Source organism: Aplidium turbinatum, chromosome 7, assembly GCF_918807975.1.
Source record: "Aplidium turbinatum chromosome 7, kaAplTurb1.1, whole genome shotgun sequence".
NCBI classification, from domain to species: Eukaryota; Metazoa; Chordata; class Ascidiacea; order Aplousobranchia; family Polyclinidae; genus Aplidium; species Aplidium turbinatum.
In genome coordinates this window covers 14,958,989-14,974,111 of record NC_137478.1, presented here as the reverse complement: position 1 = coordinate 14,974,111, position 15,123 = coordinate 14,958,989, and the positions used below count along the sequence as shown (strand labels likewise).

At 39.0% G+C, this 15,123-nt stretch overlaps 1 protein-coding gene across 1 annotated transcript in view; it reads right to left on the bottom strand.

The window, feature by feature from the left end:
• LOC145773775 (gamma-aminobutyric acid receptor subunit alpha-6-like) overlaps positions 1 to 14,523 on the bottom strand; it is a 197,991-nt gene extending 183,468 nt beyond the window's left edge. Inside the window, exons 1-3 of the mRNA XM_082584905.1 lie at positions 14,519 to 14,523; positions 13,986 to 14,119; positions 10,961 to 11,063 (exon numbers count right to left, since the gene is read on the bottom strand). Coding sequence (XP_082441031.1) covers positions 10,961 to 11,063; positions 13,986 to 14,119; positions 14,519 to 14,523 — 242 coding nt within the window. The remainder of the gene's footprint in view (positions 1 to 10,960; positions 11,064 to 13,985; positions 14,120 to 14,518) is intronic.
• Positions 14,524 to 15,123: the final 600 nt, after the last annotated feature.

Sequence of the window (15,123 nt, the reverse complement as noted above, 5' to 3'; positions counted from 1 at the left end):
ATATTACAGCAACACTTTTTTTTTCAGAGTGAGCGTTCTTTCTTATTTGCGCAGTTCAATTGTTTTCACTCTTGCAATTTGATAGAAATGGGAACTAGCAATAACGCAATGTAGCCCACTAATTTTACTGTGTTATCTTACAAAGTAATGAGCTGATTTCATGCTCTTTGATAGATCTTCATAGCTCAAGTTTAAAATTTTGGGATGGTGTCATCATGATTTTTTTTGACGTCACCTTTACGTCATTGTCAAAAATAAATCTGAGGTCTCTTTTTGTTAGACTAGAGCAGGGGTCACCAACCTTTTTTGCACGCGGGCCACTTTGGCATTAAGGAGAGCTGTGGCGGGCCGCACTAATAAAATTTAAGGTAGGTTGATTCTTATGCTAGAAAAGAACGCATTTCGTACCCAGTATCCACTATCCAGCGTTACATGTTGTTAATATTTATCTTAGAATAACGCAACAACAAAATTAATCGAACAACGTTACTACCAGGCCAAGCTTCTTTAACAACACTTTTGACTTTAACAATGCCTAATAAACGAGGCCACTTATTTTGCCCACTTATAGCGAGGCGAGCGGTTTCATCAGAATATTCATCGCCAAACAAGAGTATAGTGTTGTTACTTCGCTTCACAAAACATATCTTGCAAGTTGCAATTAACAGTTTCAGTAAACAAGGAAATGTTTGACACATCGCAATACAGACAACAATAGTGACCTGCAAACATATCAGCGAAAGATAGGCTCCAATAACAGGGAGAAAGAAACCAGGCACCATGAAACAAACATTTGTGAAAATCACCGAAAAAACGTTTCTATCGTAACTCATGAACAGTGGTTCCAGGGGCGCCGAAACGGTTTTTGACTATAGGAGAGCAGGATTATCAAAAAAGGACACTTTTGTTGTTAAAAAGCCACTTTTTTTCAGTTTTAAGATCAGATATAGCGATAATGCTCATCCATCAGCTCATCATTGTTTTTGTTAAACCGGTCTTTCGCACTCTCTCATTGGATGCACACTGTCAGTTTTTGTTTTATGTGTGTTTCGGCGTTTCGCATCCAAACAAAAATAAAATGACCATCCATCCATCCATCCATTGAGTTGGTGGATGATACAAGTGTCCGGTATACAAAGAACAATGGCAAGGAAGGGCATCATGCTATGTTATAATGATGTAGGCTAACCTACTGTGATACAGAACTTTGTGTCGTGAATATTATATTTCGTCTCATTATAATAATACTATGTATGCTGTTACCTAGTCTTAATGGCTGCCATATCTGAAAGATATCAATACCGGGTAGTCATCATTTGATAACGTTAAATTTTACTGGTTGGTTGTCTGATCAAAATGAGCTCGTAATTTCATTTTGAATGCTTTTGCGTTGCTGCAGTTTGTATGCCTCTTATTTTTATACTTTCTTTGTGATGTTTCTTTTGTAATTGGAATACGGGCTTTCTTATCTGATACAAATAAATAATTAAAAATAAAATTAAGAAAAACATGTATTTGTTTATCAATCGTTGCATTCACTCCTCAAATCGCTTTATATCAGACCTGATGTCATCTGACTGTTCTTATCGTTCTGAATAGTTTCAATTCTTCTAACTTGTAACACTACCGCACCATTGTATGTAAACTTGTAACAGTAGATAGCCTGCTTAGTGAGAGTTTAAACTGACCACATCCAAAGTGGCTCTCTGTAACCTTTGTGCATTTGCAGTAATGTTTGTGTATTATTTTGTTGCTTTGTTTTGGATATGGATAGCTTTGTCTGACGCAAATAAATAATAAATAAATAAAAATATTTTGAGGCAGAAATGAAAGATTATAATTAGGCTAAAACAGAATAGCTGAAATTGTTATATCGTATCGCAAAATGTGCAGTAGCTTACATGACATTAAAAGGGCACCATTACCCCCTCTGCCCCCCATCCACAGAAAAATGGAGGTCAAGGGAAGCATCCGCCCCCCTTGTCTCCCGCTTCCGGCGCCCCTGATTGGTTCCCTCTAAAAAAGCAATGAGCTGATTTTTCATCATTTTTGTGAAAGTCTATAAAACCGTCTTTCTTTGATTAATTATTAGACAACTGTAGTGGTGCTTATAAGCATGGCAAGAATTGTTGATTAACAACATTTTGCAGTACTAAGCTAAATATTTTCATAATATAACCAGAAAACGTCTTTAAATTTATATATAATATTTTGCCAATTTCTTATAAATTGAGTTGGCACACCGACCTATTTTGCCAACAAAAACTTGCACAAAGGAAACACTGCTCATGAAACACAATAACGATGAAACGCACACTAGTGTTTACATGACGTTTACAAACTTAAAATAAGCAACCCTATGCTCACAGACAATTTCGAAAACAGACGTTTTAATCAACCACTATGACTGTGTGGTTGGACATCGCATTGGAATAACTTTAAGCGACCCCAACCTAGAACTACAATCTGATTGGTCGGTCGGTGGAATTGTATGTAAAGCAAAAATATGCTTCCAGGAAAGTATGTTTTGCCTTCATGTTCTTTAACTCTTCAAGAAAAGTATTTTTGGTTATACTTGTGCCCTGATACCTTCCGCGGGTGCACATAACAGCGTGGCGGGCCGCCAGTTGGTAACCCCTGGACTAGAGCCATTGAAAAATTTCCAAAGCCTGAAATAAGCAAAATGCATTTTCACCTCTAGTGGAGCTAAGTGCTGCTTTTTAATCTTTTAAATCCCCCCACACTTCTCAAAACTATGCCAAACATCTAAACTTTAGGTTTAACTTGTGAGCTATCAGTAATTCATTGGGTGAAAGTGTTTTCAATTGAAATAAAGACTTCCACCGTCATGAATTTTGGTAAAAATGGGAAGATTTAGGCCTTTTTGGGCAGGGTATCCCATCATCTGAGAGCAAATGATTGTCATTTTCGGATTTATCATGGTCAAAATCATAGAAAACAATGCGAGAAGCTAAAAAAAAATTGAAAATTTTTCATTTTTGAACAGGGATAGTCCCATGGCAACGTTTTAGATTTTTTTAGCTGAGCTGGTCCTTGGTTGACCAATCCCAAGCTCAATCGGAGATCGAGTGGCTTTGTGTAGATGTAGCAGGCTACAACATCGCCAATGTCTACAAGCCCCCACCTTCGCGGATAACATCAACAGCCATCCCAGTGTTCCCCCACCCCAGCCTCTACGCTGGCGATTTTAACTGCCACCACACTGACTGGGGCTACAACTCCATCAACAACGACGGAGAAAGTCTGGCCGCTTGGGCAACCAACAACAACCTCGCCCTCTTATACGATCCCAAGGGCGCACCGAGCTTCCACTCCGGTCGTTGGAACACTGGCACGAACCCAGACCTGGCTTTCGCAAGTGATGACCCCGATGATCGCCAGCCGGACAGACGTGTGCTAGAGAAGTTCCCAAGGTCTCAACACCGACCCTCGCTAATCACGGCCCCCTTGCTCGCCACACCTATTCCGAGCAAGCCTGTCAAGCGATGGAACTTCAGAAAGGCCGATTGGGAATACTACAGCTTCCTCACAAACGAAGCTACGCAGTACCTCCCATCCCCACACACCATCAAAGTGGATGAAGCGTACCAGGACTTCTGTGATGCAATCATATCTGCGGCAAAAGACTCCATCCCTCGAGGTCGACGGAAAAACTACATACCTTGCTGGGATGTGGAGTGCGACAGGCTCTACCGCGACTTCCTCCGTTCCCCCCAGGGCACCGCCACCACCAACTCAGCAACAGCCCTGCTGACAAGACTGGATTCAAAGAGGAAGAAGCGCTGGACAGAAGCCATAGACTCAATCGACTTCACGCACTCCAGCCGCACAGCATGGAGTACACTCAACAACCTCACTGGCAGATCACGTGCCTCTCGTCGCCAATGCCCCATCTCAGCAAATTCCATCGCCTCACAACTTGTGAAAAATGGAGTGCACAAAACGAGAGACCGTGAATCAGACAAGTCCGTCCTCAAGGAAATGACGGACCTCTGGAAGGTCCCAACACCTGTCGAGGGCAAAATCTCTGGTGAGTTTACCCCAGAAAAATTTGCCTCCGCCCTCCAGCACCTAAAGCCAGGCAAATCCCCGGGCCTTGACCACCTCTGCCCGGAACTAATACTCCAAGCTGCCCCCTCTATGAGGTCCTGGTTAAAAGACTTCCTTTCCTGCTGTTTGCGTCACCTGCGCATCCCAAGAATCTGGAGAAGAGCCCTAGTGGTTGCAGTCCCAAAGCCGAAGAAGCCCCCAGGGGATCCGAAGAGCTACCGCCCCATCTCTCTGCTCTGTATCCCCTTCAAGATACTCGAGAGACTTATCTACGCCCGTGTCGAACCGATAATAGACCCTCAGCTCCCTCGGGAACAAGCCGGCTTTCGCCACGGAAGATCAACCGTAGACCAGGTCACTTTGATGACCCAAGACATCGAAAACAGCTTCTCGGCAAAAAAGAAGGCTGGCGCCGTGTTTGTCGATCTCACGGCTGCCTACGACACTGTATGGCACAGCAGCCTTACCTGCAAACTACTCCGTCTCCTTCCTGACAGGCACATGGTCCATATGATTATGGAACTTGTGCAAAACCGCAGTTTTACCCTTTCCACCGGTAGCGGCCGACGAAGTAGACTTCGTCGACTCAGGAACGGCGTCCCACAGGGCTCTGTCCTGGCTCCCCTCCTCTTTAACACTTACATCTACGACCTGCCTGACACCATCTCCAAGAAGTATGCTTATGCAGACGATCTGGCTCTCCTGCATCCAGCCGGAGATTGGCAGTCAATGGAGAGGAACCTAAGCCAGGACATGTCAACTATATCAACATATCTCCAGAAATGGAAGCTACAGCTCAGCAAGGCAAAGACAGTGTCGGCGGCCTTCCATTTAAACAACAAGGAAGCAAAACGTGAGATCAACGTTACCACCGATGACGAACACCTCCCCTACTGCGCCGAACCTACCTACCTCGGCGTAACCCTGGACAGGTCACTCACGTACCGACGACACCTGAAGTCACTGCGCAAAAAACTATCTGCGCGCGTTGCACTTTTGAGGCGGCTGGCGGGTTCCGGCTGGGGAGCTGATGCGAAAACCCTTCGCACAGCTACCTTGGCCCTCGTCCATTCTACCGCTGAGTACTGCGCACCAGTGTGGTGCCGCAGCTCTCACACCCGCCACATTGACACCGCCATCAATGACGCACTACGCACTGTGACTGGATGCCTGCGTCCCACTCCAACGGACTGCCTTCCCATCCTTGCAGGCATCCAACCTGCTGAGCTTCGCCGTAAAGGAGCCATGATTTCCCTTGCTCGTCGCGCACTGGACCCCGACCACCTCCTCCACAGTACACTCCAGCGCCTACCTGGAGGACAGCAGCGACTGAAATCAAGACGCCCATTTGTGCCCGCCGCACGACAGCTTTTGAACAACGTTGAAGATCTTGGAATAAGTGCGGCACACTGGACGAACTACACATGGAACATGGAGTGGCAAAACAACACCTCCCGACTCCGTGATTTCCTACCCGACGTCGATCCCCACCCTCCGGGAACTCCCTCGCAAGACTTGCGTGGGTCCGGCTTAACCGCCTACGAACCGGCGTCGGTCGCTTTCGTTCAGACATGTGCAGATGGGGTCTGGCTCCCTCACCGGGATGCGAGTGTGGCGCCACAGACCAAACAGTAGATCATGTCGTCCATGACTGCCCAATCCATCAACCACCACATGGAACGCTTGGACTGAAGGCCCTGGATGACGAGACTGTCGAGTGGCTGATGACATCATGTCCAAACATATAGTCCAGAAGAACAGCTCATACGACGAAGAAGAAGAACGTTTTAGATTCGACGAAATGTAAGAACCACTGAAGAATCAGACACTAGTGCCATTCCAAAAACCTAAGACCTTGTACTGCACAACAAATGCTCAGCGTACGTGCTGCATAAAAATAGATTTACGGATTTTCCTATCGGATATCATCAGTCTAATTTGATTTGACTTGAGTTTTTTGTTTTGCAATATAAAAAAGCTAAATAAAAACTAAATTTGGACTCAAATATACAATGTGCATGGATGTCAAAATAACACCGTTTTTAGTTGTAGGTAAATCAAAATTTCAGTCACTTTAATTTTAATATATGCTGCCGCATTTCTTGAACGTTCTGGTTTAACATTTTTCCATATGCCCTTGAATTCTGCGATACCATTTAAAACAACAACAACAAAAATCTCCCCAAGGGAAATCTTTGTATGACCATAAAGTTTGTCAACTGTGACAAGAGATCGATATATTGCATTTTTCAACAAGATTATGAGTCAACTAAATCCCAGCGCTAAAGATTCAGAAATTAATTACGTGTTGTTCTTGTAAATTTTTATTGAACTTTGAGCTTGAATAATTGATAAAGAAATTCGATCAATATACAGAAAATGCTCTAATCATGTCAAAGACGTAGCCAAGCCTTCGAAAATAGTTGATAGAAAATGATTGATAAATTCCTTCTATAAGTTTTATTTTGTGGCCTGCATTGACGCATATCCAATCAGCGATGTTGACAGTGCAAAGTTTCCGCTTTTAGTTGAAATATTGCTTTTTTAATCATTATTCCCTAGAAGTGAAGAACTATTTGCTTGTTTCCCTAGGAGTGAAGAACTGATGTTTCTTCTTTTAAACATCAAGTGCTCAACACTACTGGACTATCAGGACACACAATATCTAGTATGGTTTTCCTGATCAACACTGCAGAAAACCTGGGTCTTTGATTAATCATTTACAAAAGCGTCGGTAATATCCACTGAACAGGTAAAAATAGTGAGATGCAGTTCACTGTACACTTGGTCAAACTGTTCAAGGATTGTTTTGGCTTAACAACGTCATTGGATAACGAAAATTAAATGAATGAATTGTATGCTAGTTCACTGTTTGGATGCTATTCTTACCGTTAAGTTTCTACCACACCATAAAAGCATTGCAAGCAGTCACGTCAATCATGTTTTTTTTTTAAATAAGATAATAAATGGACACCCTTTATTCAATATCCTGGCAATGCATGCTTTACCATTTGTGCACCCCTGTCGAGCACGAGTTGTTTTTCGTTTAAGTTAAAGCAAAATAATACTTTTAGACATGAAGAGACCGTATAGACTTCACAGATAAACCAGGTTGTCTTTTTGTTAAAGCAGTGGTTGTTAACCTGTTTCTGACAAGCCCTCCTTCAGTGTGGATCACATGCTTTACGCCCCCTTCTCAATTAAAAGCGTAACACTAAAAGCAATTTTGTTTATTTACTGATCATGTTAACCTCCATTTAAGTGAGAAACTTTAGTTGAAATTGCTTTTTAGCAGCTAGAATATTATTATTATTACGAAGTTTAACTCCAGAAGTAGCGCAACGAATGTTAGCTAGTCTTCAACTCACAACCTGTACTTGGCTTTGACAGCAACTGCAGTAGAAAATATAGCGAAGATATGTGGATCCAAGCACTGTTAGTATTTAAATATCCTGAGTTGAGGCAAGCGAGTAACTGGGAATATAATCTCAAGTTTCAGTTCTTAGCTGTGTGGTCAAACTTCAAGGCAAAACTCTTGCGGTTGTTCAAAAATATTTGTGGTGGATTCTAGGTTTCATCAATATCTGAAAACTATTTCATGATTTTAGCTTTCAAGGCATTTGGCTGAGTTTTTGCTTGATTTGTCCGCTCGAATTCAAAGTTAGGCTACCATTAAGTGCAACATTCAACTTGCTGAAGCCCACTCGATTTCCTTGTTCAAATCGAATCTTCTCTAGAGGTTGAGTTTGAATATCAAAGTTTCAAGTAGCATGCTTCTGCCATCAAACATTTCTGTGGAAAATCCAGGTTTTCGATCAGTTTGCATGTCCTTACAAAGACAGTTGAAAGAGCTCTAGCTTTAGCAAAGTTGAGCACTTTGATAACTATGTTCAGGACACCCTTCATGGTTTTCTAAAGGCAAAGTTTTGAATTCTAAAACTTCGCGATAAACAATGCAATGAATCATAGCACTAAAAATGGATTTTATTCTTTTTCACATATAAAGGAGCCGACTGCAAAGCAAACACAACAAAAGTTCAGTCTGCACGTAACATTTATCAGTGGCTTCCAGTTCCCAAAGAAATGTGAACAGCAACAATAGTAGCATACAGGACATTTAATTCACTGCATACTGCAAAATGTTTAAATACTGTAATGTTGGATCTCGCACCTCCCCTATTGTTAAATGGTTGGCGCCCCCGTGAGGAGGAGTGCCCCTGTGGTTAAAAACCGCTGTATTAAAATATCTCAGCAATGGACCCGAGTCAAGAAACCATATCGTTGTCGTTAATATCATAAATCTACTAGAGGTCGAGCGAAGGCAGAATTTGTCCGTTGTACGTCATGGTAATTTAAAGGATGTGAAATTCCTACTATAACTGAATATAAAAATAGTGTTTAGACAAAAAAAATTTATCATTGTATCATACTTTTTTATTCTACTAAGGTCCCGATTAAATGAAAATGGAAAACGCCTTACTCAAGTTTCACCCTTGTTGGGGTTCATCAGTGGTGCATATCCATGTGTCGAGCGGGAATCGAACTTCCAACTTAGATGGGAATTGTAGACGTTTACGACTTGAATGGGAATCGACCTCCGTTAAGAATGTACTATATCATGCCGTTCTTAAACACTCAGTCACGTCTTCACAGACGACTAGACGATGAAACTGTTGTTAACTGCAGTCTTATTCCGTTCAATACGAGAGAGGGTACCTGGTTTTTCCAAGTACGCAGAGATGCATGAATCTACAATGCTAACAATCTCTATGCTAGGAACTTTACTAACCGGATTTTACGTTGCAATCATAAGCAAGTAAGAGAATGTGGGGATTTGTAAAGTCATTAAGACCTGATCGAACAATGTTGGAAATTGTATTCCCGCTCGACACATATGTATCCCTGATGATCACAAACAAGGTTGAAACTCGAATAGGGTGTCCACCATTTTCGTTCGACCGCCCTTAATTATTTTACAAATCCCAACACTCCCTTGATTTTTTTATGTTCATTATAATGTTAATTCATTAAAGTAAACAGCATTTGAGTATTTAAGTTGTTTATAATAATTTGTATATTTAGATTTATAGCTATACCCGACATGGTTTGGATTCAAATTGAACTCCTCCATCGTAAGTTTGTATTTAAGCGTTTTATTCAAATCAACGATTTGATTTAAAAACTTTCCAAAAACGTTAGTGTCAAATGGCTTGTACACTCAAATGGGAACCACTATTGGTGTCCTACTTGGAGTAGTTATACAGAAAATGGAATTCAACTTTTCACTTAAATGTGATGTCAAAGTGTAAATTTGGGAAAATTAAGTTGCTTATTCATTTGCTTATTCAACAAACTACAGAAAAATGGAAAAAAATGTATTGAAAAGTGCTCATGTATATTGAAAAGTGTAGTCTGCCCTGAGTATACAGTATATAGAAAAGGAAAAAGTGCCCTGATGAGAAAACAAACTTAAGTTACATCATATACAGGCAGCTACAGTAGTTGCCTTTCAATCACTTGCTTTCCAAAGTACGTTGATGAAGCAAAGATAAATGCCAGCATAATTGAAACTCTTGACTCAAAAGTGCATTACGAAAACACACTGTCCATAAATAAATAATGAAATGAAATGCCCCAGAAAATGTATCGAGCAACGCAAAGTAGCGTGAAAGACTGGCAAATACGATGAATGATTGAAGGGGAGTTAACCGACATAAAGGTCAAAAGCATAAATTGGAAGAGAATTTTTGATGAGATTAATTTAATTATCTTTCTACAAATTTCGTCATCTGCAATAGATTAATAATGTAGTGGTGTTATGAAACAAGGGCTAAATCGTTGTGTGATAACAATTTATTTCATTTTCAAAGCTTTTGTGACTATTCTAATCTAAAGTAAAACACTTAACTGATAATAATTAATTGTTCAAAAGTGTACATATAATTTTAATAGGATGTTACAGGTTTGGATGTTGTCACAGATCATACTAATATATCAGATTACAGTTATAACCTTAATAATATGAAGGCCATATGTGGAGGCCATCTGCCAGCAGTGGCATGACCGGCTGATGATGATGAAGTTAAAGACTTTTTTGCACATGTTATACTGTATTTTTTACGACATTATTTATTTATTTCTTCCCACAAATTACATTGTGCTTGGTATACAGTAGTTATTAAAACCTGTTACTGTAGGTTTGTAATTTGTTTGAGACCAAACTTTAAATATTTTAGAACTTTTAGCTCAGGCTGCTGATAGTTTACCACTTGTCACAGAGCAATACAACATGACAGTGAAAACATAGCTTCAAATACATGCCACACATTTTATGGTCGTGTGCACAAAATAAAACAACGCAATCAATAAGCAAAGGCATTTAATGTAGGTTTGACACCTGTCAGAACATATTTCATTTTTGCAATCAATAAGCTGTTCAATACACAAAATTATGAATTGTAAGCACTTCTATACTGTATTCATGCAGTGAAATTTTTGTCATTTTATCATTTATGTCGGCTGCATAGCCAAGTGGTGAGAGCGCTGGAATGGCAATCGAAAGGACGCCGGTTCGACACCGCTCATGGGCATGCAGCTGTGTCTTTGGCAAGACACTTAAAGGCATGCCTGAAGGTGGACATAAAGATTGGCTTCCTTGCCTTCCCGTCCACTTAATCTAAATCTTCAACCACCAGGTGTAAATCTGGATACGAGAAACAAACAGTGAAATTTTACCAACTCTAGTTTTCCTGACAAGCCTATCTCAATAAAAATTACTGTAGAATGTAAATTGTAGTCATAGCCTACTGTCGGCCAATCGTGGTCTGTAAAGGCATTTAACTTTTTGGTTATAGTTAGCACGTGGATACTGAACCATAAAGCAGCTTACTTTTGTCGAAAAAACATATCCAGCGTGTATTCCATATCTTGTTCTGAGGCAGGACCAAATCCAGTAACAAAATAATAACTATGAACTTTTGTGGGTTCGTTTGCTGCAATAAAACAGTACACTTTCTATTTTACATTCTCAACAACTATCCTACGTCAAGTAGGAGTACATGAAAAAACGTCCCGACAAGCTGAGAAAAACAGTGAGAAAACAACATTACTTAATATTACAATGAATTAATGTAGAATTTAAGATTTTAATTTTATAGCCCAACTGTTTGTTAGTGTATAGTCTTTCTTGATTGCAATGTATAACGTCATGTACTGCAGGTTTTATTGTTTCCAACTTGTAGTGTATAAACCAAGAATTTCTAACAGCATGAGGTTTGCATTATTTTATTTGAAGTTTAAAACTGATTTAAGATTATTGTGATATTGGAGCTTATTAGAATACACTCAACTCCTTACATGCAGTCAACTCTTTAAGAACAAGGAACAAGAACACACACTTCGAGTTTTCTAGCTTTTTTTTTGAAACGGTATAGACCTAACTACCATTGGCTGTTTCTGTTTTTTTTGCATATTGAAACTAATTTGCTTGTATATCTAAAGGAAAACAGGATAGTTGTACTGTAGTTTAAGTAGAAAAAAAGTTGTATTGTTTTTTAGAAATTATTTTGTAACATTTTTGTTTCAAACAACTCTTGTTTTTTTGATTTGATTGTGAACATGATTTCGTACACAGGACATATTTTCACACAAATCTTTTACGTATTACACACTAACTTAAAGGGTTGCAACCGCAAAATGTCTCGATCTTAAAAATAACTGAAATCAGTTCATGTCACATAAATTAAGCCATCACCGCAACTGAACTGGAATCATGGCTTGACTACGAATAGAACATGGTGGACTGATCGAACGATGTCACCACTCAACGACTGAAAAAGAATAGTACTGAACGACTGACAAAAAATCATACTAATGAAATTTCAACGCTAAACGCGTTGGTTTAAGGAGTTTCCAAAGTACAAAAGCACTGTGGCATGTTACATAATGTAGGTTACAACGCTAAGAAGACGTAAAACTGCGTGTCGTAAATGTTAAACTGCCAGTAGCAAGAATGCGCTCAACTTATTGGTGGCATTCCAAATTCCTAAAAAGCACACAAATACTTGAAGAATTGGACAAATACTTGAATTTATAGCTAGCGTTTCAAATTTCTAATAAACAACACAATGTCCTAAAGAAAAGAAAAACTACATGGGATGAAAGGCCTCCAGATTTTACTATAGTAATAAGACGTAAAATACACATAAGAAAAACCGTAAGACGCTACAGATTCATTAAATCTTTATCCTAGCACTGCAAAAGCTTCTTTGAGAGCTTAATCCTGGTAGCTTCGCATACTTGAAGAGACATTGAACCACTGACGCAGGCCCGGTCACCGAGATTGACAGTGAAGTTTCCAATTGTTGAAGTCTTGTTAGTGGGAAGTTATTCCATCCAGTAGCTGCCGATGAATGAAGAGCAGTCCTGAAATGCATTGCTCAATCGCACACCCCGAGAGTCAAACTAGCAATGCTTGATGTTGAAGCTTCTTTGTTCAGGAAGTCGCACGCTAACCAACTTAGATATCGAAGCGGACAAGGCAAGGTTTGTGTATATAGGTGGCTATGGAGTGCACTATATCAGTTTTAAAGGTCTAGGTTTATGTTCTCTTTTCCACCATCATAAAGTTACAAGGTTGGTAAATTGTTCACCTTGCATTACTAATTGAATTGGTTAAAATCCAAACCACACAATTACCGCAAAAACGTTTCTGTTTTGCATAATTTTCAACCCTTACAAGCTAGGGAAAAGCCGTGTATTATGAACCCCCTAACAATAAATGTTCCTAATTTCACAACTTCAACAAAAACATGGACGATATTCACACAACAGCAAGCTAACATGCATACCTATTCCCCATCAACATATTTGTATGTGATATTTTGCAATCAAAAAGTTATTTCAATTTTATTAATTTACCAAAAGAGTTCATATTACACAACCCTCTGTGTAATATGAACCCCTGTGATGTGTAATATGAACCGCTTTGAACCATTGCTGAATAGAGGTGGATTGACTACACAAAACTGCACCAAAGCAAGACACATTACATGTGGAGCATAACAAAATTTATTACCACAAGGTTTTCAAATAATCTACACCAATTTTAGTAAACATGCACTACTTTTTAAATGCAAGCATTAAATTCACAAAAAGATAAGCAACACTAATCGAACCACGTGCACTGCATTGAGAATGCTGGTAAAATTGAAGTCTGAACCCCAGTTTACAGAACCCAGAACCACCCTAGTTTACAGAACCCCAGTTTACAAAAATTCATTAGGCCTACACCATCATAAAGCACTTGGTAATATGAACCTGGGTTCATATTACACATTCAGCTAGGGTTCATGTTACACACTTGTGGTGATTCCAGTTAAAATGCTGATAATCAACTAAATAATGCATTTTTTAAATAAAACTTGTTGTGATTTCCATCATCACGTTTATTTGAGGGTATATTAATCAAAAAAATACAAGTCCATTGATATACTGACAAAAAAACAACAATTTTTCCATCTGCAAAATAATATCACACAAGCTTTAAACCTTCATACCCTCAAAACTTCAGCAACACGCCAACTTTCAACAAGAACTTTTCCGGTCGAATGACCAGCAAACTTACTTAATTCAAACTGCTAAAAGTCAAACTTTTTTATTGCCACGTTTTCTAAAAACAACAGGGGGTTCATAATACACAGCAGTTCATATTACACGGCTTTCCCCTATTACATGTTTTTTCAAATATTTTCAAATCTGCCATCGCAAAAATTATTTACTGTACCCTTGTATAGCGTAAAATATTTTTAACGGAATTTTAACATTTGTACTTGATCATTCATCAAACAAACATTATTTAACGATGCATAAGATTAATACAGGCTAAAGATGAATGAACATTTTTATTTACTTACTATCAAATCCTGGCCTAATTCTGTTGTCATAATTTTCAAGAAACTTGTCAAGTGTGTGAGAAATATTTTCTGGGCAAACATTTCTTAAACATACTCTTGTTTGGTTGCCATGATGACGCACAGGTTCTTTCGTGCTGCAAAATAATGAGATAAGCAATCTGTCTTATTTGATTTAGCAAAGATGTTTCTATGATACTAATTTTCTAAAACAACAGTATCGTTTGGAACAGAAGAATTTTTTTGCTATTCCATCATTTTTCATTTTCATGCCAATGAATTTCGTTCTGCTAAAGGTTATCAGAAAAGCATATAGGTAGATCAAACTTGGGTAACGCTTATATATTGTGAACAATTGTATTTTGTGAAAGCTAAAGTTTGAGTGTTTGGTATTTTAGAAATGTGAAGTTATTCTTTTAATTCTCATTACTCTCAAAGCCACTGTGGCCCGAAGCAGTAGTACTTGTCAGTGCACCAGATGTGGGTAACTTAAAGGGAGAAGCCTTGCCGCAGTTATGTTCCATGGGTAGGCATACTACATGATCGTACATAAGATAAGATCATCTTAAAGTCTTTCCTTGTTAGAGAACATGCTTGTAAAAAGATGTCCACGAATTTTAACCAATCGAAAAGGCCAAAAATAATATAAACATGATGCATTGCTTATCCATTTTGCTTGTGGAAAAGGAATCCAAAACGTTTGCTCGTAAAATTGGGTAGTTCATCAAAAGAAAATTTGATGAAAACATTTTTCCTATACAATAGGCCTACATAAAACAATCAAAATTAGTTCGTATTTTTAAACTAAAGTTCAAATGTCCTTTATAATTTTACTTGTCCGTGTGATTCGACAACGACACATATTGGTACTGTATGTTCACCAGACATTCGACCACGAGAGTACAGAGCATCTGAACTTTAGGGACTTAAAGAAATGTGCCGTCAAAGACTATATTATGGAATTTCCATTTTGCATCGACCAAAAATTCTCCATTGACTCATTTAAAATTTTTGCAAAGGCATAATTATTTTGACACAATCCAAACCTGACCAAATAATTATTTGCAAGCAGCAGGTCGATTCTTCTCAGCATTTACTAATAATGTATCACGTTACCCTTAGGTGTAAATCCGTTCATCTG